This window comes from Balaenoptera borealis (assembly GCF_965194805.1).
Source record: "Balaenoptera borealis genome assembly, chromosome: 7".
Lineage (NCBI taxonomy): Eukaryota > Metazoa > Chordata > Mammalia > Artiodactyla > Balaenopteridae > Balaenoptera > Balaenoptera borealis.
In genome coordinates this window covers 123,132,641-123,157,550 of record NC_138864.1, presented here as the reverse complement: position 1 = coordinate 123,157,550, position 24,910 = coordinate 123,132,641, and the positions used below count along the sequence as shown (strand labels likewise).

At 54.9% G+C, this 24,910-nt stretch overlaps 1 protein-coding gene and 1 long non-coding RNA gene across 2 annotated transcripts in view; one reads left to right on the top strand and one right to left on the bottom strand.

Annotated features, from left to right (window-relative positions):
- Positions 1-175: 175 nt before the first annotated feature.
- PDIA4 (protein disulfide isomerase family A member 4) lies at positions 176-18,928 on the top strand. Its single transcript, XM_082399045.1, has 10 exons — positions 176-587; positions 6,713-6,899; positions 8,095-8,300; positions 10,057-10,195; positions 11,169-11,374; positions 11,497-11,655; positions 14,179-14,330; positions 16,280-16,436; positions 16,736-16,969; positions 17,693-18,928. The coding sequence occupies exons 1-10, from the start codon at positions 500-502 to the stop codon at positions 18,106-18,108; spliced, it is 1,944 nt and encodes a 647-aa protein (XP_082255171.1). The 5' UTR covers positions 176-499; the 3' UTR covers positions 18,109-18,928.
- The window catches only part of LOC309632028, a 39,552-nt gene continuing 32,947 nt past the window's right edge, over positions 18,306-24,910 (bottom strand). The window contains exon 2 of the long non-coding RNA XR_014246702.1: positions 18,306-24,670. This is a non-coding gene — a long non-coding RNA (uncharacterized lncRNA). The remainder of the gene's footprint in view (positions 24,671-24,910) is intronic.

Sequence of the window (24,910 nt, the reverse complement as noted above, 5' to 3'; positions counted from 1 at the left end):
CCACCGCTCCACCGGCCAATCGCTCCCGAGGCGTAGCCCGACCCCGCCCCTCCGGCCCCTGCCCGCCGCCTTTGTTCTCCCCCGCTCCCTCTCTCAGCCTGTGCGCTCCAGGCAAACCGAGTGGCAGCCGCTGATTGGAGGCCGGGGCGCAGCCAATCAGAAGGGGGCACCTCACGTTAGCGCTCTGATCTTTAAACGCCGGAGCCGCGGGGCCTGCGGAGGAGGCCAGGGAGGAGGGTCTGCGCTGCGGATCTCGGTGCTACGGATCTGGGTGCTGCGGAGCTCGGACGCGCACTTCGGCGCACGCGGCCCGCGCCCCCGGTCGGGCTGGGATTGGCCGGTCCGCGGCTTCCCCCGCCCCCAGTCAATTGCCGGCTAGGTCTTCCGGGAGGGGCGGTTTCTTTCCTTACCTCTCGTTTCCCTTCGCGAGACCGGAGCCTGAGGTTCGGGATCGCCCAGCGGCCGCCGGCGCGAGGAGACCAAGCTCCGCACAGTCGCGATGAGGCCCCGGAAAGCCTGGCTGCTCGTTCTGCTCTTAGCCCTGGCGCAGCTGCTGGCAGCGGCGAGCGCCGAGGGCCCGGATGAAGGTGAGCGGCGGCGGGCCGGGCCTGTGGGCCGGGGGCGCCGCGCGGACCGCCGACGTGCTGCAGTTTGAGGGCGGTAGCGGGGGCAGGATCGCTTGGGAGATCCGGGAGAGGAGGGCAGCGAAGCGGCCGGGGCTGCCACCGAGTCTTGAACGCGGAGAGGATGTAAAGTGCCTTCTTTGCATGCCGGCTCCTTCGCCCTGGTTCTGCTCAGATTTTCCTCGAGTCCAGGCTGACTGCCCGCTCCTGGGAAGGGGAGCTTGGGAACTGGTTCAGCATTTGAGGCTAACACGCCCAGGGAGTGTGAAGGGAGAGGGGCCTCTGGTTTCAAAACAGATTTTAGAGAAGGGGCGAGGGCATGAAGCCCCAAGTGGGAGCTCTCGGGACAACCGCGGGCAGCAAGCATTTTACGTCTCAAAACTGTAGTTTGTAGGTTTGGATATAAGTAACTCAAGGGTTCTGGTTTGAGGGAGAAAGGGATGGCTTGGTTTGCATCTTTTGGAAACCGGAGATAGCATTCCTTGTGCGAGCATTTATTCAGCACCTACTGTGTGTGTCAGTCACTGCGCTGGGTTGTGGGAGTTAAGGATGAGTGTGGCCCCTGCCCATAAAGCGCCCGCTCTGGGAGGAAGGTTCGCAGCTACTAGTCATCACTCCTGCATTTTTCTTTGAAATCGGCTATCTAAAAACAAATGGTGTAAGAGAACTTGGAAAATTAGAAAGTTTTAGTCAAGAAAAGAATGCTAATTTCTAGAGAACAAGGCATCGCATTACTGGTCTTAAACTTCTTTCTCTCTGGCCTTTCTCTAGGTGACTAGAGTTTTTTCCTGTTGAGTTTGTTCCAATATAAATAAACCCCTTTTTCTAATGTTAGTGTGTAAAGGAACTGTGAACTTTATACTCTTTTAAACAGCTTGAGTAACTTTGATGCAAGTCAGTGATTCAGGAGTCTTTACCCACATAGAAAGGGAAGTTAAAAACCAGCGATTGGTGAGAAGAACACCTACCTGCCAACAGGAACTAGAGAGTAGTGTCACCTACAAGTGTCTTAGGACCTTTATCCAAATCACCTGGTGCTTATTTAAATACAGAGTCCCAAAATACACCCAAGCGGACTGCAGCAGTGGGCCCTCGAATCTGCATGTTAAACATTTCATTGATTCATGGGCAAAGTAAACTTTGGGAGGCACATTAAAGTTTGAGGACCAGTGGAGATGGAGGGTAGTTTCTGGAACGTAGCCAAAGAGCAAACTAGCTTTGTCTTGGTTCTGATACAGTGATTCTGTTTTGCGGGGATTCTTAAGAGGCCTGGAAGGGTGGCAAACATGGGTGGACACCAAAGGCTGTTAGGAAGAGTGAGTCTGTCATTTGGGTCCCAGGTCACTAATGCACTGGAGACCCTGGGAAGCAGTCGCCTCTGGAGTGAGCCCGGGAATCTCTGCGGTTGGGTAGGGTGGGGCTTCTAGTAGTTACCTTGACTCTTTCCCATCCCTGGCTCTTCACGTTCAGCTTCTATCACAGATAACCCATCCCGTCGATTTATTTTAGGGCCACACTTCCCTCTACCCCAGATGGTCCCAGTCCTTAGGGGGTTTTCCCCCTTTTTTGCCTCTCGTGCTTTTTACCTTTTTTTTTTTTTTTTTTGCCGCACTGTGGGGCATGCGGGATCTTAGTTATTTTATTATTTATTTATTTATTTGTTTGGCTGCACCGGGTCCTAGTTGCAGCATGCGGGATCTTCGTTGCGGCCTGTGAGCTCTTGTAGTTGCAGCATGTGGACTCTTAGTTGCAGCATGCGGGATGGAGCCCGGGGCCCCCTGCATTGGGAGTGCAGAGTCTTAACCACTGGACCACCAGGGAAGTCCCTTGCTTGCTTTTATTTGGAATTGGTTTAGATTTTAAAGTAAGTGGAAATTCACTTGGGTACAGTGCTGAGGAACTGTCCAGTTGCCCCTATCTTTTCGTTTCTGGGAAGTAATTATCAAACGAGTCCATGTAAAACTTGGGGCATCCTGGGAAGAAAATCCTGTGTGTCAACATGGCATAGCAGTTGAGCGGTCAGGACCCTCCACTCAGTAGCGTTGTGCCTTTGGGCAGGTGACTAAAGCTCTCTGTTTCTTCCTCTGTAAAGTGCATGTAATGTGTTTCCCTCGGGGGTTGAGATAGTGTGCTTACGTGCTCAGCATGGTGCCTGGCACATAAACAATATCAGTTAAATGATGTTATATCTGGTAACAAATTTCTCTTTTTCTATTCAGTATTGACCTAATGGTAAGATTTACCAACTTTTGGGCTTCCCTGGTGACGCAGTGGTTGGGAGTCTGCCTGCCAATGCAGGGGACACGGGTTCGAGCCCTGGTCTGGGAGGATCCCACATGCCGCAGAGCAGCTAGGTCCGTGAGCCACAATTACTGAGCCTGCGCGTCTGGAGCCTGTGCTCCGCAACAAGAGAGGCCGCGATAGTGAGAGGCCCGCGCACCGCGATGAAGAGTGGCCCCCGCTTGCCACAACTAGAGAAAGCCCTCGCACAGAAACGAAGACCCAACACAGCCATAAATAAATAAATAAATAAATAAATACTTAAAAAAAAAAAAAAAAAAAAGATTTACCCCACTTTTATGGGCACCTCCCTGGTGGGGACTGGAAGACCGGCCAGCTGAGGAGGCAGATGAGGACGTGCTGTAGGAGCCGCTGGTGTCCAGCCTGGGCAGCATCCCGTGTTGTCACATGTCCTGCTGGGAGTGGGCAGGGGTTGCAGTGACCTGGTTAGAGGAGGGGCCTACATTTCAGGAGTGGCCTTACTGGGTGGGCTAAGCAGTGTGTGGAGATGATGCAAGAGGCTTCACTGACTACACGCTGAGGAGGATGGCACCCTTCCAGAAGGGGCTGGAACGCTTTGGATATATTTCTATCCTAGAATGTCCAACTTTAAAAGTGAAGCCCAGTGAAGAGTGGTCTCCCCATTAAACTGAGATATTTTCCTTGTCCGGATGTGTGGGGTTTTAGTCCGTGGGAATATAGAGCCAGCACGTTCTCCAATTGCAGAGGAGTCAACCTTGGGGATTGTCTGCAACTTGGGGAGGAATGGAAAGGGGGGGGCCACGCCTTAATGCTGTTGAGGATCCTTAATTATGTAGGGAATGTTCTGCCATTTTGTTGATCCTTAAAAATATAAACTCAAAGTCAGTTTTTTAAAAAGTATCAAGAAATGAGTTCCCTGTTAGGAGCTCTGTCCCAGGATAACTCACGGACCCTCATTTAACCGTGAGAGCCCATCACGAGTAGTGCTTACAGACCACTTCGGGCTGTGTGTAGGTAGGGAAGCATCTCTGCGTTTCCGTTTTGTAAAATTCACCTTATCCCTGTGCGTTGAGCAGACAGCCGAGTCCCGCTTCCTCCCCGAGCTGTGTTTCCTAGCCTGAAGAGAGCATGAAGCTCTCCCGAGCCTTCTTCCCAACCCTCCTCCAGTCTTTCCGTCCGCCCGCAAGTGAACTTGATTCCTGGATTGAGCCGAGCAGGCAGGCGGTGAGGGTGGAGATGCCCTGCCTGGGGCCTACCCGCCTGCCCACAGCAGGCCTTCCGGGCCGTGGGAGCAGCCAGACCTGGGGCAAGGCGTGTGGCGCTTCCTAGGCCCCCGACAGGAGCAGAGAACCTGAACGACATCCCCACATTAAGCCCCCGGGTTTGCAGCCCCGATGTGGGTCATTTTGGGTGGGACTTTCAAGTGAGGGGCGGTCAAACTAGCCTTTTGAAAGCCACTGTGACCAGGGTTCTGCAGGCCGGCATGGGTCAGCTAGTACTTGTCCTGCAAGTTTGTTGTAGGCAGTGTTCCTAGAAGTACCGGGAGCCCCTAGCCGGCCGGTGTAAACCCGGAGGTTCTCAAGTGTTAGGTCCTAGGCTTCCCGAGGACCTGGGTGTACAGTGTTGGCTGCCAGTCACCAGTGGAAGGGGTTTCAGTGTGACGTGAGTGTAAGGAAACGAGCTGAGGCCACAGCCCTGAGAGGCGGCATTGGGGTTGAGCCCAGGTTGTCTTCCTCTGGGTCCTGCCCCCTCCACGTCCAGAGAGCCTGGTTCTCACCGCTCTCCCCAAGCCTCCTGCTGACTGTGCCGGGGGCCTGGGGCTTCTGCAGGCCCTCCCACCCTGCAGGGTCCCTGACGTGGAGCAGGGAGGTGGCGAGGTGGCTGGGGAGCTCAGGGAGGGTGGGAGGATAACCGCGGGCAGGGCCGGTAACCTGCCCCAAGAAACATGGGAGCCTGCTGGGTATGTACTCCTCAAATTGCTGGGTGTTCTTTTTGGATTTTAGAGCCGTTTCTCCTGCCCGCGCAATGGAGGGACTTCTGCCTTAAGTTGGAGAGGGGGATGTGAAAGGAAAAAGCAGTGGGTGTTTGAAGGGACAAGTGTGGAGGAAAGTGGGGCTCAGCGGGGTGGGGTGGGTTTTTGGGTTGCTTTTGACAATTAGTGTGCAGATTGGTAGATTTTCATGATAACGAGCAAAGCTGCCACCCTGCCCAGACCAGCTCCTGGCTTTTCTGAGCAGCTGCAGAGCCAGCACTGGATCCGTTCAGGGGCGGCTAAGACTGGGCAAGTCCCGGGGTTCCCGGGTCCCGAGGGCAGGTTTTCAAGCCCTGACCTCAGTCCTGCTGTCAGTGTTGGTTTCTCTCCTGGGAAGCATCTCCAAAAAATAAATAATTGGCCCTGAAACATTCTGCCTTTGGAGTTGATGAAATCGTGCTGGCTGCACTTCTGTTTGCTGACGTGGTAGCAGCTGGGGAACCTGGGTAACGAGAACGGCCGTTCAGGATTTCTGGTACCTGTAGTTCAGCAACAAATTCAGTTGAACCTCGATAACAAGATGTGCTCATATTCTTGCGTTCTGGAAAGAGTACTTTGCTTCCAGGCAGCGTGTCCTACAAAGGTACGAACAGGAAACAAGTACTGGTTCTCAACTTTTCATTCTGGAGGATGGAATCCTAATCCGTTTCTGAAAGGGGTGGCATTTTTACCTCATACACATAAAAAATAGCCCCACAGGTGTTATAATCCTTCAGCAAAAGGTTGAAATGTGAAGGGAAGAGTGTGGGGAATCATATTTTACTTATAGAGTCAGCCCGAGTAACCTCCAGGGTGGAAAAGTTGAGAAGCAGTACTTGTTTCCTGTTAGTACTGATCTGGGGCCCAGGCAGGCAGTCATTCATTCCGGGGGGCGGGTTGGGATTAGATGCAGTCCTTCCTGCCTGTGGAAGCAGAGAGGGTGAGGAAGAGGAACACGTCTGTGATAGTAGCCTGGCCCTTGAGCACAGACATGGGGGACCCACAAAGTGAGGAGCCTGAAACGCACAGCGTGGATGTGGGTGAGGAGCCTTGCTGCGGGGCGGCCCCGAGCGGTGGGTCAGATCTGTGCGTGGGGAGCAGGAGGGACGGTTCTCTGTGCCTGGGCTGGAGGCATGCGGAGCAAGGCTGGGGAGGGAGAGCTTCATCTGGAGAGGGGGCTGGTCCTGCCCTCCGAGTCCTGCTGCAGTTTTTAGACTTTAAATTCTAGGCCTGTAGTTAGTTTTCAACCATCTTTTAGGCATGACCTCCCTTTAAGTGAAATCTTAAGTGGCCACCCAATATGCAAATTCCTGGGGTCGGGGAGGCCCGAGGTCGCGTGGTGGTGGCCCCCAGGGACCACGCAGGACTCATGACCATTTTGAGGGTTTTCGGTTCTAGGGAATTTTTTTTTTTTTTTTTTTTTAATGAAGTTATTTATTTATTTGTTTATGGCTGCGTTGGGTCTTCGTTGCTGCGCGTGGGCTTTCTCTAGTTGCGGCGAGCGGGGGCTACTTCTTCATGGCGGTGCGCGGGCTTCTCATTGCAGTGGCTTCTCTTGTTGCGGAGCACGGGCTCTAGGTCAGCGGACTCCAGTAGTTGTGGCTCTCGGACTCTAGAGCACAGGCTCAGTAGTTGTGGCACACGGGCTTAGTTGCTCCGCGGCCTGTGGGATCTTCCCGGACCAGGGCTCGAACCCGTGTCCCCTGCATTGGCAGGCGGATTCTTAACCACTGCGCCACCAGGGAAGTCCCTCTAGGAAGATTTTTAAGGAGGCGGGTCACCAGTTTCCTAACCAGTCTGGGTATTTTCTGCACAGATTCTAATAATAAAGAGGATGCCATTGAGGGGGAAGACGAGGAGGAGGAAGATGAGGAGGAGGAGGAGGACGACGGTGACGACTTGGAAGTTAAGGAAGAAAACGGTGTCTTGGTCCTAAATGACGCGAACTTTGATAACTTTGTGGCTGACAAAGACACGGTGCTGCTGGAGTTCTACGCTCCGTGGTGAGGACCCACGCTCCGCCCCCCTCAGCCAGATGTACCAGGGGTTCCTCTGTGTCCCAGGCTTGACCCCTCAGAGTCATCCAGACCCCGCAGGGTGGGAGTGTCCGGGTGCAGGAACCCAGACTCCTGGTTCGGGAGCGCCAGGAGCTCAGCATTCTGCCAGTTTGCATCGAGCGTCCAACGAGCCAGCCCTCGCGGACCGCGGGCCCCGCTCGTTTCAGATCCAGTGCTTAAAAATGTGAACACGTCCTCTGCTAGTTACAGCTGGGGGCGGCTAACGAGCTGTGATGACACAGAGACCTGCGTGGGTGACAGACGCATCCCTCGTTACAGATTCAGCCCTCCACCCCCTCCTCCTGCCGGAGTCTGGCAGCTGCCCAGTGCAGCCCCTGGGGCCTCCCATAGGAAAGGTGCATGGGCCCTGGGGGAGCAGCCCCTCTTTTCCCATCTTTCACCCTCACGGTGCAGCCAGTCATGACTCTTGGGCTCCTTCCCCCCACCTCTCTTCTGCTGTTTTTTCCATCTCATAATCTTGTCTTCTTTTTCCCCTTTCTCCTGCCCTCCTTGGTTCACTTCGGAGACAAAATGTCAAGATATTCTTATGTTGTTTGTCTAGTATAGTGTGAGATGCTTCGTAGAAGTATCTAAACAGTCCTTAGGACAGGCTTGTGAGGTTACATCATTCCTGGTTTATAGATCAGCCGTTCTCAAACATTTTGTTCTCAGGACCCCTTAACACTTAAAAAATGAGGACCTCAAATAGCTTGTTACGTGGGTCATGTTTATCAGTAGTTACCATATCGGAAATTAAAACTGAGAAATAGACAAAGTCATCTTTAAATAACAATAGCCCTATTACATGTTAACATCAGAATGCTGACATCATCGTCGGTCACGTAGCCTCTGGAAAACCCCGCCATATGCTTCTGAGAGGAGTGGAAAAGACAGCATCTTTCAGGAAGAGTTTTCTCCTCACACTGGGGTGGAGAGATGTTGAAAGCATGTTCCCTCAGCAGAGCTGGGTTTCGAACCTGGATCTGTTTGACTTTCAGCCGCCTTGGCCTCCCCTGTTTTGTGTTTCTTGTTAACTGCAAACATTTCTGGTCCCAGTGCCCCCGTTTGTGTGTGCGTTGCTGGATTTAAGTCTCCATGGGCACAGTTAACCTGCTGCTTCTTCCCAAAATCTAATTCTCAGGTGCGGGCATTGCAAGCAGTTTGCTCCAGAATATGAAAAAATCGCCACTACCTTGAAGGAGAATGACCCTCCCATTGCTGTCGCCAAGATCGACGCGACCTCGGAATCGGCGCTGGCCAGCAGGTTTGACGTGAGTGGCTATCCCACCATCAAGATCCTTAAGAAGGGGCAGGCTGTCGACTACGAGGGCTCCAGGACCCAGGAAGGTGAGCGGCTCCTGAGCTGCTGGTGGAAGTCGGGGCCAGGGTTCCCTCCCCCTGGAAGGGAAAGTGGAGGGGGTGATGGGAGGGGAATTTGGATATTAGAAAGGAAGCCAAGCTGAGTGGACAGAGAGTGATCCCTGATGGAATGTTCGCGGAAACTTGGATCAACATAAACTTGTCCTTGCACAGGAGGGGCTATGTTCTTCCATTGACGACCATGAAACTCAAGGTCTGGAGCCGGTGTGTTACAGGTCATGGGTCTTGGTAGTGTGCTGGAGCAGTGCTTCTGAATGTCTAGCTTGCATCCGACTCACGGGGGGTGGGGTGGGGTGGGGTGGGGTTGAGGGGGCTCGTTAAGACAGACTGTCAAGCCCCAGCCCAGAGCTTCTGATTCACTAAGTTTCAGGTCTGGCCCAATAACCGTTTCTTGTGAGCGCCAAGGGCTTGCCGAACCTGCGGGTCCAGAGCCCCACATTGGAACCACATTGGAACCACTGGTGTGAGGAGACAGCCAGTGTTTCTAAAACCAGGCCCGATGGATCCCTGCCTGGCTCACAGCAGACACTAAATAAGTTTCATTAAATGAATGAGAAAATAACATTGTGGTAGCCTTTAGCATATCTCTTAATCACTTAAGAAAAAAAGATGGCTTTGTGCTGCATTTTCCATTCCCAGTATAGCATAGTAGAAATAGCACTGAATAGGTTTGGGGTCTTTATTGCCATCACGTAGCCCTGTGTCCCCCCCCAAGGGCCTCCCTTGCTGGGCCTTGGGCTCCTCATCACAGAGTGTGAGGTCATGTGGACTTGATCTCAAGGTTCCCTTTGAATTGGTGCGAGAGTCTGTCCCGTGACAGACTTGTATATTTGGAGGTCTGCGCTTGACACCTGACAGCTAGGGATGTGGCCCAGTTTGGAATCTTGAGAGCAGAGTTTGCCTAAGTGGCCTCCCCAGGCACCAGCCCTCCCAGTGCGTCTTAATAATGGGGCTCGCCCGCGCTGACGGCCCCAGGGCCTCGGCTCTGCCTGCACCGGCAGGTGCTGCTGTGCGCGCTCCAGTCTGAAAGCTCGTGCTTTGCGGCCGTGGGTCTCAGACCCGGCTCCTTGGTAGAGTCTATGGCAAAAAAGGAGAGAAAAAGTTTGCAGCCGCTGCTCCTAAGAACCACTTGGAAAGTGCTTTGCGAGAATATATTCAGTGTCCCAGGCCTGGCGTTGAATCCATCTCCGGGGAAGCAGGCCACAGGTGGGCCTTTTGCGGTCTGTGCAGCCTGAGCGGCGTGGGAGCCGCTGCTCCTCTTTTCATTTTTCTCCAGTTTGGTTACATTTTATGATGCGTGTAACGTGCCAGTGCTAGATGTGCATGTCTAAATACATATGTATTTGTACGAGTTAAGAGGATGCCCCCAAAACCATTAATAGGCATGTGTGGTCAAACACTAGGAGATGACCTCTCGGGGTTCGAGTGCAGTTAGAACCCCGGCGTGGTAGGAGCGGAAGTCTCGTTCGTTGGGTTGGGCTTGGCCTGTCTCGAGCAGTCTGCAGGGGGTGCGTGTGCCAGTGGACATGTGACGGATGGCTGTTGGAGACAGTGGGCCTCTGGCTCTTAATTGTGCAGAGTGGTGCTGGCTGTAGACGTGACTGGATTTCAGGAAATCAGATGGGTCCTGTTCTGTGGCCCCGCTCTCTCTCTTCGCCCCTCACCACCTGCCACCCCTGGAGCGGGGGCCTGCATGTGCTCAGTCTTGTGTTGTTTCTTCCAGAAATTGTGGCCAAGGTCAAAGAGATCTCCCAGCCCACCTGGACACCTCCACCAGAAGTCACGCTCGTGCTGACCAAAGATAACTTCGATGAGGTGGTGAATGAGTCGGACATCATTCTGGTGGAGTTTTATGCCCCGTGGTAAGATGGTGTCTCTCTCCTGTTATCGGGTACTGGTCAGGCCCGTCCTGTATTCGGTACAGGCACGGGCCGGGGGTGGCAGGGACAGACCCCCGCACGTGAGGCAGGGCTAGCCGAAGAGCAGGCGGGTGCAAAGTCCTCGCTGTGCACAAGTGGGCAGAGTGGCGCGCTGCGTGTTCCGAGAGAAGTGGTTTCACAGAGTCTTTCCCGGGGGATAGGATGAGGCTAAAATGTAGGCCTGAAGCGTGGAGCCTGCAGGGGAGAGTAAGCCACGTGGGCCACATAGGGGGGCCACCCAACGATCTGGGGCCCCTGGGAGCTGGAGGACACGGCTGTGCGCCGGGCAGTGCCCGCTGTCCCCCGAGCCTCGCTGCCTCCCTCCTGAGGTGTTTGAACCTTGGTTTTCTCTGTCTTCGTCTCTGCTCTCGACTGTTCTGGAGTGAATCTTGGAAGTTGACCCTGACCCTTGCTTTACACTCAAGACGTGTTCCCTTCTTGTGCCGGAGCCCCAGGGTCCCTACAGTTTCCTGCCTTTTGTCCCCTCCCCTCACCCCCCCCTTCACAGGCTTGCATCCACTTCCTGCCCATTCCTCGTGTCCCAGCTCACCCTCACGTCCTGTGTGAAGTCACCACTGACTGGTATCCTTACCTGCCCCAGCTCTCCAACCAAGAAAATTGTCTTGCCTTTCCCATGACTTACCCCATGTCACGGTTACACCCCTGTCCGCCCAGGTCTCGTGTGTGTGTGGGTGTGTGTGTGTTGTGTGCGTCTCCCCACCCCCCATGAAGGAGGAGGCCACATCCTGCTGGCCCCTGGGGAAGGCCTGGGCCCCACCCTCACCCGGGGGCATCCCGAGGTTGGCCGGATCTCTCCAGTCACCCGGGAGCGCAGGCTGGGTTTCTGCGCTTCACTTACCTGGCAGGTGGCATCCACACCAGAACAGGCCCCTGACAGAACTGCTTCCTGTCGCAGGTGTGGACACTGCAAGAAACTGGCCCCCGAGTATGAGAAGGCCGCCAAGGAGCTGAGCAAGCGCTCTCCCCCGATCCCTCTGGCGAAGGTCGACGCCACTGCGGAGACAGACCTGGCCAAGAGGTTCGACGTCTCCGGCTATCCCACCCTGAAAATCTTCCGCAAGGGAAAGCCCTTTGATTACAACGGCCCACGGGAAAAATACGGTACTGCCGCGTCCTCTGGCCTCAGTGGGGAGGGAAGCTCCTGGCGCGTGGGCGCCGGCAGAGCTGTGGGGACAGCGCCCTGCAGCCCCAAGCGGCCCCTCAGGCGTGTGCTCTGCTCCCAGGGATCGTCGACTACATGATCGAGCAGTCCGGGCCGCCCTCCAAGCAGATCCTGGCCCTGAAGCAGGTCCAGGAGTTCCTGAAGGATGGAGACGACGTCATCATCGTTGGGGTCTTTAAGGCGGAGAGCGACCCAGCCTACCAGAAGTACCAGGACGCCGGTAAGGAGTGGCCCTCTGGGCGGGGCGGGGCGCCCGTGCCTGGGCCGCCTGAGGTTGTTGGGGAGTCTGCTGCTTTTGTATAAAACTCCTGGGCATTGATTTAGGGGGTGGCTTGATGGAAGAATTGAGATTGCATATGTGGGAACAGGCTTTCCTTTCTGGGCTTGGGGGTTGGTTCCCTGTTGCTTTAATTGCACGTGGGTGATATGTTCTCTTACTAAATGGATGAGAGGGCTGCGCAGTCCCCCCCCTGGCCTCTGAGAGGAGGGGAGGGGCACAGTCAAGTTCATCCAAGGTCATTGTCTACCTCCCGCCCCTTCCAGGGGCCCCTTCCCAGAGCCAGTCCCTCTGCCAGGGGTAGGGTCTTGACCGGAAAGCGGGGGTTTCTGCATCAGACCTGGGTTCGAGTCCTGGCTCTGCCAGTGGTTAGAACACCGTGACCACAGTCAGTGACTTGATCAGCTCGGAGATCTCCCATCCAGCACGGTGACCTGTCCTACGTGGAAGGGTGTTACGTTAGTTGAGATAAAGTGGAGGAAGTGCTTAGCAAAGTGCCTGGGGATGCCGATCGCACAGTGAATGCTGGTCTTGCTGGTCTGGGAGGCAAAGTTTATCCCCAGCAGCTGTCAGTGGTGTCCCGTGGGGGCCGGCGTCCTCGCTCCCCGGAGGGTCCCTGGGTCGTGAACAAAAGATGGTTCTTCAGGGACGGTCAGGATCCTCTCGGTCCGCATCAGCTCCTCCCGAGTGCCCTCCACCCCTCACCCCACGTCGCACACGCCAAAACAGTTTGGTCTTCTGCTTCGAAGGAGTAATCATGATCTGCTTGCCACTTAGCGCTAATCTCTGTGCTGCGCAGTCACGGGCGTGCGTTTGTCAAATGCAGATTAACGTTGTAAAACTTACAGTAGAGCTAAACTCTGTGCTTCCTCAGTCTTCACTGATTCTGTCAGTAACCTTGTCACCCAGTTGTGCTAGAAACTTGCAGAGGGGTCCCCTAGCCCACCCAGGGCCACAGGCAGCCACGGAGTCCCCAAACCTACACATGTATGTGCGTGCAGCTCCCCGGGGATCTTGTCAGAACGTGGGTTCTGGTGCTGTACATCTGGGTGGGCCCGGGTGCTGCCTGTCCAGCTGCCTCACTCCCAGTCCGACGTAGGTGTGACTCCACGTGGCCGGTCGGGTTAGGCCCAGGCAGGGGTGACGGGCACAGGGCCTGGGGTGTAGACTGCGGGGAAGGAGCCAGAGACAGTCCTGGGGATGCAGACGGGGAAGCTGATGGGGCAGGAGCAGGCGGGAGGCTGGCGGGAGGAAGGGGTCTGTGAGCGTGGAGGGCAGGCAGGAAGTTCTTGAGTCGATTCTGTCTCTCCACCCAGGGCCACCTGATAACAAACACCCGGGGCGCCTGGCGGCTTAGCACGGGTGTGCCTTCTGGGTGGGCCACCTTGTTTCATTCTTACAGTGGCCTGAGAGGTGCCCTGTCCTGTTTCTACAGAGGAGGGACTGGGGCTCGGGGAGGTGAGTAAGTGGCAGGCCTGAAGTCACGCAGTTGGCAGGTCGAAAATTACGATTTCAGTCTAAGTCTGTCTTAGATTCCAAAAGCTGTGAGCTTGTCCAGGTTGCCCCCTGCCTCCTGCAAGACACGCGCTGTGCCCTCAGCCGCCTGTTCCTATAACCAGTCGGAGGCTGCCCTCAGGGGTGGGGCGACACCTCACCCAGTGCTGGGACCACACACTCCGCTCAGGGTGGGTCTGGATGCCTCAGCGAGGACAGAGCAGAGGGACTGAGGTGGTCCCCCTGTGGGGTCCAGGGCAGGGGTTGACAAGCTGGCCCACGGGCCAGATCCGGTCCTCACCTGGTTTTGTAAGTCCCGTTAGAACACAGCACACTGGATGGTTTGCACGCTGATCAGCACAGAGCTGAGTCGTTGTGACCGTGGGGTCCACAAAGCCAAGATAGTTCCTGTCTGGTCCTTTCCATGAAAGATTGTCAGCCCCTGTTCTAGAGTATCCTCAGACAGTGGGGTTGCATTTGGGAGTTTCCCAAGATTTAAAGTATGTGTAGGAGAAGAACCGCAGCCCACAAACAGGCCACCCAGCAACTCGAGGAGGAGCAGTCAAACCCCTGTGAAGGGTGCTGGGTGTGAAAACTCCCTGTGGGGATGGAGGGTTCTTGTGACGGACACAGGAGGATTTGGGCTGTCTGTCTAGGGTTACGTGCTTCTCAGCATCAGAGGCCACAGTCGACCGTAGCGCCTGACAAATTAGCTCTAAGTTTTTCTGTGAAGATTGTTTATTTTTAAAATAAATTCCAAGATATATAGATTTTAAGGTATTACATCTATACCAAGTTTTAAAATCCAGACTCCTTTCAAGTGTTTAAGCTCTGGATATTGTCCACACAGCGTTCGTGGTTAATAACACTATTTTCTGGGCGTTTGCTTTGACTGATGTGGGTAGTGAGTTGAATCTAAATCATTTAAGCAATTTAGTAAATTGTGTATTTATTGTTGTGTTAATTTTTCAGCTAACAACCTGAGAGAGGATTACAAATTCCACCACACTTTCAGCACTGAAATAGCAAAGTTCTTGAAAGTCTCCCCGGGGAAGTTGGTCATCATGCAGCCTGAGAAATTCCAGTCCAAATATGAGCCCAAGAGCCACGTGATGGACATCCAGGTGGGTGAGGGATGCCAGCCCCGGGGCATCCGATCGGCATGAAGGTCTCTTGGTCAGGGTTCGCGGGAGGGATGGTGGTCGGGGGATGGGGTCTCACATACCTGGTGGGTCGTGGGGCCTTGGCCCCTGGCAAAGCTCCACCTGCTTTTGCCAGAAGGGTTCCCCCGGTCTTTATAGCTCCTGGAAGGCCAGCACCGGCCTGCGTGGCTGGTGTGGCTCCTGGCCGGGACGTGCTGGCTGCTGGGTCTGAGCCGAGCCTCACTTGCCGCCAGGTGGCTTGGGCGCTGAGGCCTACGAAGTGATGACGGGCCTCTCTGTTCACTGGGTGACGCTGTGGGACATGGCATGTGGACTTGGCCTTTCTTTCCTCTGTGTCCCCCCCACTCTCGGTCTTCCTCAGGGGGTGACTCACTCACCTCTAGAGGGGCGGAGGGAGTTCCCAGCCCAGGGTGAGCCTGGGTCCAGCTCGGTGTTCCAAGTGCTTCACAGGGGCCCTGCACTCCACTGAACAGATCTTCAGGTTTGGGAAAAACCTTACATCTTGAATCCAAATATTTTATTTGATAGAAAGATGCAGAGAAGTGAGCTAACAGGCTGGAGGTCCCACAACCAGTTAGGAGCAGACTAAGGGGAAAATGCGTCCCCAGCCAGGACACATGCGCGTGGTCTCATCTCGCCCCCTGCCCTCCAGCTTCTCTTTTTAGCATCCGGAGATACTGACTCTGGGTCCACAGAGGGGCCCTGATGGCACAGTTCTATGTGGTGTGCGTGCTCCTGGGGAAGGGTGCTGTCTGCAGCTTTCAGTAGGTTCTTGAAGGGGTCCTTGACCTGAAAAGGTTGAGATCCACAGTCTGTTGTACACATCACTGCTACTTTGCTCTTTTGGTATTATTTATACACCGTCTTTGTTGCAGAAATTATTTCAGGCTGCTTTGTAAAAAATTGACACAACAGATAAAATGCAATTTTAAAAAAATGGATTTAAAAATTAGGACAAAGGGAAGACAAGGGCAGGACAGGTAAGATGAAGCCAGGTGTAAAATCAGCACAAGCAGCACTGTGCTGAGGGGATAGCCTGTTTGCCGCAGACGTAAGCGAGGAGGGCTCTGGCCTTGAGTTCAGATTCGGGCCCGCAGGTGCCAGGTGCTCAGCTCGGGAGCACATTCGTCCTGGGTCCCTCGGCTTTGAGCTCACCTCCTGAGTGACGGTTGGTCCAGGGGCCGTCCAGATGAAAGACACGCCACAGCCCAGCTGCCCTCTGCCTTGTCCCTGCTGCCTCCTCCCACCTGGCCCGGCCTGCCATTTTTCAGCGCCACCTGGGGCCACCTCCCTGACCATCCCTGCAGATGGGACATGGGCCCTAGGGGGAGAGAGCAGTGGTCATCCATCACTTCCGGCTGGGCAGGCAGCCTCACCTCGTTGGACCTCGGTTTCCTCACCTGTAGAGTGGGTGGCCGTGCCGCCCTCACGTGCAGCTGTGTGGCCCCATGGTCTTCCTGAGAGACACTGCCCGCACCCCTGCCCCCGGCTTCGGTGTAGCGGCTAGTCAGGGGCAGGCTTTCTCCAGGTGGAGCTCGGAGCCCAGGCGGCGCTTCACATCACGGCACCGTGTTTCTCGTCCGTGCAGTGTCCCTGACAGGCTGCTGTGAGGATCAGACCAGGGGAAGGTGGGACCCTGCGCCCAGTTTAGCCCATGTTAGCGCCGCTGTCATCTGGGAGCCGGGCCTTCCCCCAGCAGAACCTGATTGACCTGGACCACAAGCCCCCACCCAGAGGGAAGGGCACGCGGCCTCTGCGGTTGCCCGAGAGGCTCACTTCGGGTTCCCTGAGGAGGGGCCCCAGCATCACTGGGTGGACTGGAGTGGGGCCCCTGTGCCCGTCTCTTGGAGCAGATGTCTTTTCCCGTCGACAGCAACGGACAGCTGCACCTCACCTGCCCCCTTTTGCAGGACTCTACGGAGAGCTCGGCCATCAAGGAGCACGTGCTGAGGCACACGCTGCCCCTTGTCGGCCACCGCAAGTCTTCCAACGAGGCCAAGCGCTACTCGCGGCGCCCCCTGGTGGTCGTGTACTACGGCGTGGACTTCAGCTTCGACTACCGCGTCGGTGAGGCCCGGGTTGGCGGCTGGGGTGTGTGGTTACTTATGGCTTCAGGGGCTTTTTCCTCCCGGGCTGTGTCGCTTCCCCCTTCCCTCTCTGCTTGAGCAGGAGGGGAGCTTCGAGTCGAGTTGGGCCCTCTTAGATTAGAGACGCGGGGGGGCGATCGGGCGAGACCAGCCCCCAACCCCGACCCGCCTGCGGGCAGGGGGCCCTGGGCTGCGGCCCGAGGCTGGTCCGAGATCTGCGCCCGGCATCTGGAGCCTCAGCCGCTGCGGCCCGGCTCACGGCCCTCGGTGCCCTTTCAGCCACTCAGTTCTGGCGGAACAAGGTCCTGGAGGTGGCCAAGGACTTCCCCGAGTACACCTTTGCCGTGGCCGACGAGGACGACTTCGCCACGGAGGTGAAGGACCTGGGGCTGAGTGAGAGTGGGGAGGAGGTGAACGCGGCCATCCTGGACGAGGGCGGCCGCAGGTTCGCCATGGAGCCCGACGACTTCGACGCCGACGCCCTCCGCGCCTTCGTCAGCGCCTTCAAGAAAGGTGGGCCCCCCATCCCATCCCCCCCCATCCTCCACCTCCGCGGCCCCGCCGGCTTGTTGTCGGGGGCCTGGCCCAGGCTTCCTCCTGGACCCGAGGGATGGGAAGATGGGGATGGAGAATCCCCGTTCTTTTGCTTTCTCTCTCTCTCTTTCTTTTTTTTTCGTAATAGAAAAAAGGCAGGTGTCTTGGAAATCTCAAGAAGCCTTATTTTTAAAATATGTAAAGTACAACAGGCTTTTGGACTTAGACGTAAGTTTCCCGTACGAGGGAAACTTGCTTTGGCATCAAGCCGAGTGTCTTTCGGATCTGGCTGAGCACGTGGCCGCAGGTCCCCAGCGCTGGCGGCTGGCGGGCAGACCTCCTTGTCCGTCCCTGCTCAGTCTGCTCCCCGCCGTGGCTTCCAGCCCGCGGCGCCCACCCTCCTAGTAACCCCTCTGCATCGGCAGCATCTCTTGTGATGGCCTCACTGAACAGGACCCAGTGTCTGCTAGGCCTTGTGGGGCACCACCTGCACCCTCTCTGGCCTTTGCAGGGACTGGGAAAGTAGAGGATGTCAGAGAACTGGGGGTGGGCTTCTGGAGACAAGGCCCTGCCTGGCCCTGGCAGTGTCTGACGTGCCCTGTCCTGCACGTCAGGCCAGCCTCGCTGCCTGGTCCGGTCAGAGCCGCCAGGGTCCGGGCCTTTCGGCTCTCACGCTCCTCTTCTGCTTGCTTTCCTCGGCAGGAAAACTGAAGCCAGTTGTCAAATCCCAGCCGGTGCCCAAGAACAACAAGGGGCCGGTCAAGGTCGTGGTGGGGAAGACCTTCGACTCCATCGTGATGGACCCTAAGAAGGACGTCCTCATCGAGTTCTACGCGCCCTGGTGCGGACATTGCAAGCAGCTGGAGCCCGTGTACACAGCCCTGGGCAAGAAGTACAAGGGACACAAGAATCTGGTCATCGCCAAGATGGACGCCACGGCCAACGATGTCACCAACGACCGCTACAAAGTCGAGGGCTTCCCCACCATCTACTTCTCCCCCAGCGGGGACAAAAAGAACCCAATTAAATTTGAGGACGGAAACAGAGATCTGGAGCATTTGAGCAAGTTTATAGAAGAACATGCCACAAAACTGAGCAGGGCCAGGGAAGAACTTTGAGGGCCTTGAGGGTCTGCTCAGGGCAAGTGCGGCAGGGACCAGACAGCGAAGCTTCCAGCACTCGGCAGTGGAGCCTGAGCCAGCTGCGAGCCCGGTGGGCTTGCTCAAAGGCAGTCTCTCAAGGTGTTTTTGGTTTGTCTTGTGTTTTAATTTTTTATACTTTGGTATTTCACCTCATGCTCTGAATACTGAATTAGATATGAATGACTCAGTAGATTAGTCCAGAATTTTACAGAGGATACGTCTATTTTTATCATTATTTGGGGTTTGGTTTTTTTTTTTTTAACCTTTCACCTTCTTTAATATATTTCTTCAAAGCAGACAAGTTGAATCTCTTCTGTGTGAATTTTTTTTCTTTTTTTAATTTAAAATTTAAGAAGCCTTTGCCAAATCACGTCGGCTTTTCCTTTTTATTTTATTGTCATCTGAGGAATGGTTAGCTGAAGACGGGACTGTTGGTGTTTGGTTTTTATTCTTCCTGTTGTGGCACAAAGTGAGAACTGTCGCCAAGCACCCTGCCGAGGACGTCGTTTCAGCCCGACTCCGATCCGCCACCCGGTCCAGGGAGAAGCGGCATCTCTGCAGGCCTGGGCGTCACCGTGCCTTCTCCTCCCAAAGCGAGGACCGCAGGCGGGAGCGTTTCCCAGGTGCTCCCAGACCCTTGGAGCCAGGTTCCGAGGCTCAGCCTCCGGGAGGCCGCCCGCCTCTTCAGAACCGCCATGGCCGAGGAGAGATGAGCTAGGGCACAAGTGGAGACTTTAGGGTGATAGGGGGATAGGGTAGGCTGTTGTGATGGAATAAAGAAAGGATTGAAAATGAACCTCCATCACCGTCCTAGAGCACATGGTCCCGCCCTGGAGCCTCAGCGTGCTGGAGATGGAGAGGCCGGGCCTGGAGGGGAGGCTCCCTGCCCGGCCTGCAGAGTGCAGGTGGCCTCACTCCACCCCGAACATCCAGGGGTGGGGTGGCACCCCGACCCGGGTAGGGGCATCGATGGGCTCTGCTCTTGGTTGTTTGTGGGTGGGCAGTGGTGCATTCTGTCGGGAGGGGGCAGGGATGGAGGGCAAGGCCCTGAGCACTTTTGGGGGCTGGGAGGAGGGGACAGGACAGGACGGGAAGCTGGACCGGCCCTCAGGGTTCTGGGCAATTTGTGTGATGTGAGCTTCATTCCGGGAGTTCATTCACCAAGATGTGCCGTCCCCGCTCGACTGTTCCTAATTTTGCTGAAACAGAAATCGTGAGCTGGGGGCATCTCTTCGAGCAGTGGCTGGTGGGTTTGCTGCAGGGGTTGCGGGGGGCAAGGAGCAGCCCCACGGGAAGGGGCAGCCAGGGTGGGCCTTCCTAGATGATCTGCTTTCAAGTTGAGTCTGGCCAGGGTGGGCGGAGGTGTCTGGCAAGTCCTCAGAATCCCCAGTGTGGCAGGAAGTCCTCTGCATCCTCCTGGATGCCCGCTTCCCTCCAGAGGACAAGCAGGCCCCCCTCAGGGACTTTGTGTCAGAAGCTCACAGGAGTAAATGTGGGTGTGGGGCTTGGAGGCTTTTTTTTTCAACCCAGAGGCACACCCCTCCGGCACCGCCTGGGGCTCCCGTGCTGGTCTGGGAGACCTCACGCAGCACACGTGAGGCCTGGGCTCTAGGAGGGGATCAGTGTGGTCTCATTGGAAGTGAGGTGTCGGGAAAGCCCTTTTTGAAGTGATGTTTGAGCTGAGACCCAAGGATGAGTTGGCTGGAGCCCGGCTGAGGTTGGGAGTGAGTCATTTCTCAGTGTGTCCCGGGACCTGCGGCCTTGACGCTACTTGGATGTTTGTCAGAAATGCACGATCTCGGGCTGGGCCCCAGACCTGCTGAGTCAGAATGCATTTTAAGAAGATCCCAGGAGACTCATGCCTAGTGAATGCAAAGGCCCTGAAGCAGAAGTCAAAATGTATCCTCTTATGAAATACAGTCTGGAAACCAAGTTGCCCAATGGAGTGTCAGGTAAACTCACCCTATATTGACTGTAGAGAGTAGGCCCCTGGGAGAGGATCTACCCCAGGCTGGTTAGGGAGCTGATAGGCTGCTAAAGGAGACAGGTGAGTCAGCCGATGGCAGTCCAGTGCAATCAGTGCCAGGGTGAAGATGTGCCCGCCGTGGGAGCCCAGAGAGCAGGCACTGGCCCAGCCTGGGAGTCTGGGCAGCCCTTCAGAGAGGCTGACCCCGGAGCCACAAGGAGGAGGTGAACTTTCCAGGTTGAGGCATGGCAGGTGCAAAGGGACAGAGGCGAGGGAGGGAAGCAGTGATGCGAAAGGAGGTGGAGCAGGGGCTGGAAGAGGTGGGTGCCCTGAGTCAGGAGTTTGACCTTGTTCTAGAACTTTGCAGGGAACCACTGACGGTTTTAAGCAGGGAAGTGCTGTGATCAGATTGAAAGATTAATAATGGGAGTAACAGGTAACATTTATTGGGCATTTAGCAAAAGCCAGACCCTGTGTCCAGCAGTTTGCCCGATTATCCCAGTGTAAGTGATCTGCAAGGTAGGTGCTCTTGTGCTCACTTTACAGCTGAAGAAAGGAAGGGGGCACGTGTCTGCAAATGTGAAGCTGGGGTGTGCTTCCCCCCCACCCCAGTTGTGCCATTGCATCTCCCTTGTAGACAACCCAGTCTAGAAGCAGGGGAGCCAGGGCCGGCTGCAAGGAGGGTGGGCTGCATTTTGAGTACTGAGTGGGCTTTAGCAGTTAAGGGGTCTGCAGCAGCCGGTGCTGATGGGAGGTTGAGGGTGGGTGAGTGGATGCAAGAAGACTGGTATCATCACATCCAGTGTCTGAATCAACTTTTTGTTATTTAATTATGAAACATCTCAAGCATCCACAAAAACGGAGAGAATTGGCTACTCGATGCCCTTTACTCATCATTTACCGAAAACAATTACCAAAATTTTGCTACATTTTCGTATCCCCCCCTTTTTTGGCCACACCCACTGCATGTGGGGTCTTAGTTCCCCAACCAGGGATCGAACCTGTGTCCCCTGCATTAGAAGCACAGAGTCTTAAACACTGGACCGCTGGGGAAGTCCCTCATGTCCCCCCCCGCACAATGACAGCCAAGATGTCGTTTCACCCCTGCCTGGAGAACGCGTTGTCCTACAGGGCCTCAGTGCCTTTTCACAGCCACCAAAATAAGCCATAATTCATCTAGTACCCAGTCCAGATCCCCCAACTTTCTCAAACATCATTTTGCAGTTGGTTCATTTGAATCATCAGCACTGCCTGCCTTTTAGTTTTGTCTCTTAAATCTCAGCTAGAGCAGTTCTGTCACCTCTTTTTCCCCCACAACTGTCCCAGTTTCAGAAAAAAAAAAAAAAAAAGAGGTCTCTTGGGTCACTTGTGTTTTGCACGAGTTTGAGGAATGTTCGATGGTCGCTGTCTTGGTGGTGTGTGTAGTAAGTGTGGAAACTGGCGAGGTCCGGACAGAGGAAACAGTAGCAAGTCTTATAAGACTGATGATCGGTGCCTTCGCCGTGTGCCTGCTAGGTGCCTGGGACCCAGCATCCATTCTGAGTCATCAAAGCGGCAACCCAGGCTGACTCTACTCTCAGGCTGTGTGGCTTTGCATAAGTTACTTAACTCCTCTCAGAGTTTGTTTTCCTGACTGTAAGGTAGAGACACAGCCTCCTTCGCAGGGTATTCGTGAGGACCCAATGCCGTAATGTGTGCACAGGTTTCCGCACAGAATATCAGCCACCCTGAAATGCTGAATCTGAGGCCTCTCCCCTTTTTGTTGGGACTGCTTATCTCTTTGTCTCTCCCGCCTATTCTGATGGGCCAGGATGGAGCCATAGATCAGACACAGGTAGACCCCAAATGGAGGGTGTGGGTCTGTGTGTGTATAAAACAGATTCCTGAACCCTAATTCTGGCCTAGGGAATCAGATCGGCAGGGTTGCTGCATACTTTCTGATTTCAAAAACTTCCAAATATGATCACATTTCACCTGAAATATAGGCAGGTCAGGTATTACGACCTCCATCACATAATAAAGGAAGTGGAGATCAGAGAGATAATAATTTGCCCAAAGTCACACAGTAAATTGAGAAGCCAGAACAAGAACTCAGAACCAGTGTTGTTTCTACAGCACCAGCATCCCTCAAGATGTGTTGGCAGAACACTCATAAAGGAGACTAATACATGCTTCATTAACATTGGATTCTGTTGGTAATTTGGCTTGGGAAATACTGGAACTAAAAGATGCTTCAATGGGGTTCTTGTTGAAGAAGCTTGGAGCCTGTAAGGCACCAGCGTGCTGGAGGCTCCAGGAGCAGACGGGACTTGCCCTGGCTTCTCTCCTGCGCGGATCCTCAGGGCCCCACCATGACGCGCTCTCCTGGTGCCAAGCCTCGTTAGTGCATTTTGCGAGAACACATGAGCCCTTGACTCCTTCCCCAGGCCCCGAGGAAGTACTGGTGCCTTCCTTCTCTTCTGTATCCATCCCCCTCAATGTGGACCCGCCCTAGGGTGGGGGATGTGGGCCAGGAAGTGCTCCAGGAGCCCAAGGACAAGCCTGATCCTTGAGCCCGTCTCGGTGCACTTCAGTAGCAACGTTACAGGTGTATTTCCCCCGTCTTCAGAGCAGCCTTCAGCTGGAGCAAAGGAATTAAACCCTGAGGGGCACGTTACTGTGACTCCTTGATTCCTATTATGATGAATCAGAGGTATTGAAAATGCATTCTCTGGCACCTGTACTAAGGTAAAACATCGCTCCTACTGTAAGTCTGTCCTGTTACCCACATGGCACTTGGCCAGCTGTGCTAAGCGCCGGACTTGGGAAAGCTGAAGTGAGATTTGGGAGCCCCCAGGGCCGAGCACAGAATGAAACACCATTTGAATGAACCGGTGGAGAACCTCAGATCCTTGGGTCCACAGGCTTGACGGCCGGGCAGGGAAGGGCTTCGCTGCCCTTACCTCCCCCTTCGGCGTCCCCCTCAGCTGCCACCACTCACTGCACTCTTCACGTGGCTCAGCCCCAGACAGAATGAGCACGATTCTCACATTCGTCGTGTTCCCACCTAAGATTACGGAGATACTGGGGCAGAGAGAGGAGAACAAAGGACCACTTGTTGGCAAAGACTGAGAGAGGGCCTTTTAGAAAGCAGTGGCTGTGGCTTGGAGAAGAAATGTGGAAAACGAGCTTCTGTCTCTTCCTTCTGGCTTTTCTCAAAAAAAGAAGTGTGAGCTCAGCTCAGGTTGGATTGAAAACTGATGCCTCTAGAGACTTAAAAGGCCTTCAAGCTCAGAGGTTGAAAAGTCCAGTGTTCAAGGGCCCTGGGTGGTAAGTTACGTGCATGAAGCAGCTGGATGCGGGCGATAGGGAGTGGTGGTGATCAGGGCACACCTGAGAGTCTGTGTCTCACCTGAAGGGGGCACTTGCTGCCTGTAGGACTCTGGGCCTGGTGTGCTATTCTGATTTTTCAAGAAAAGCCAGACATTTTAAACGTGAAATCCCCTAATTTTTAAGTGTCGAATCTAATTCAGATTATTGTATCAATACTGTGTGGGCCAAAGAAAAGGCATCTGAGGGCTGGGCTTGGTTAGAAACTGCAGATCTAAATAAATCCTACCCCCCACACACTTTTTTTTTCCTGATTGTTTTATAATCACAAGAAATCACTAGCACGGAGGATGCCCTGAGTGTAACAAAGGCTTAAAAATTGAGTTCTTTTAGAAAAGCTGAAGAGTTGAGTCTGGTGTTGGAATTTGGGCTGAGTTCTTAGGGTTTGGGTGGATTGCCAGGTGCACAACATGGTTTGTGCTTCAACGGCATTTGAACATGAGAATGGCCACCTGGCCGGGCAGAAGTGCTCCCTTTCATGGATTACCTCAGCACGTGCCCAGTGCAGCTGTACTTGTCAAAGTCCTTCGTATTATTTCTCTGACCCGCCCCGAGAGCACACCGAACTGCCTTTTGGTCACCCCAAGGCTGATTTAGGTCAGGGAAGGTCCCTGGGGGCGGGGTTAGCTGGAGGCAAGCCCACCCACATCTGCTGTTCCTACCAGAGCCTTGGCACTTCTAACTCCTGCCTTTTTAGGAAACTGAGGCCCAGAGAAGAGGCGGGCCTGGCCTAGGGCACTTCCAATCATTCAAAACTGCGAAGGGTCCGGAGCTACCGTCAGTGATCCTGTTTCAGCGCCTTGCGATGTCATCGCTGAATTAGCCCAGTCTCAGGCTCCGGATGCTCTGACCTCGTGGCTGCCAGGCTCCGCCCCCTCATGGGGCCCTGCAGACTGAAGGATCTGATCAGACTGGGGTCTCCGCCTCCCCCTCAGCCCCTCCTTCCTGGCTCCCCTCTTCTGGGTTTGAAAACCAAAGGTGTGAAGAAGGAGCCTGTTGCTTTCAGAAAGGGGCTTTTACAATCACACTTGCCACATAGGAGGTCAGAGAAAGGTGGGCCTGGCTCTTCGGAAAGGCTTTGAGAAAACTTCCCCAATGGAGGCAAGATGGTATGGGCAGGGCCAGGCTGGAGGGAGGGCAGTGACCTCCCATGAACCTCTCAAGGGGGCCCCGTTCATCCAGGCTGGCACCTGTGGCCCTTCCCTCCAGCTTATGAGGCTCTGTTTTTGTTGCAGAGCACAGGCTCCTTTTTTTTAAATTAATTATTTATTTTTGGCTGTGTTGGGTCCCCGCCTCTGCGCGAGGGCCCTCTCTAGTTGCGGCAAGCGGGGGCCACTCTTCATCGCGGTGCGCGGACCCCTCACTATCGCGGCCTCTCTTGTTGCGGAGCACAGGCTCCAGACGCACAGGCTCCAGACGCACAGGCTCAGCAGTTGTGGCCCA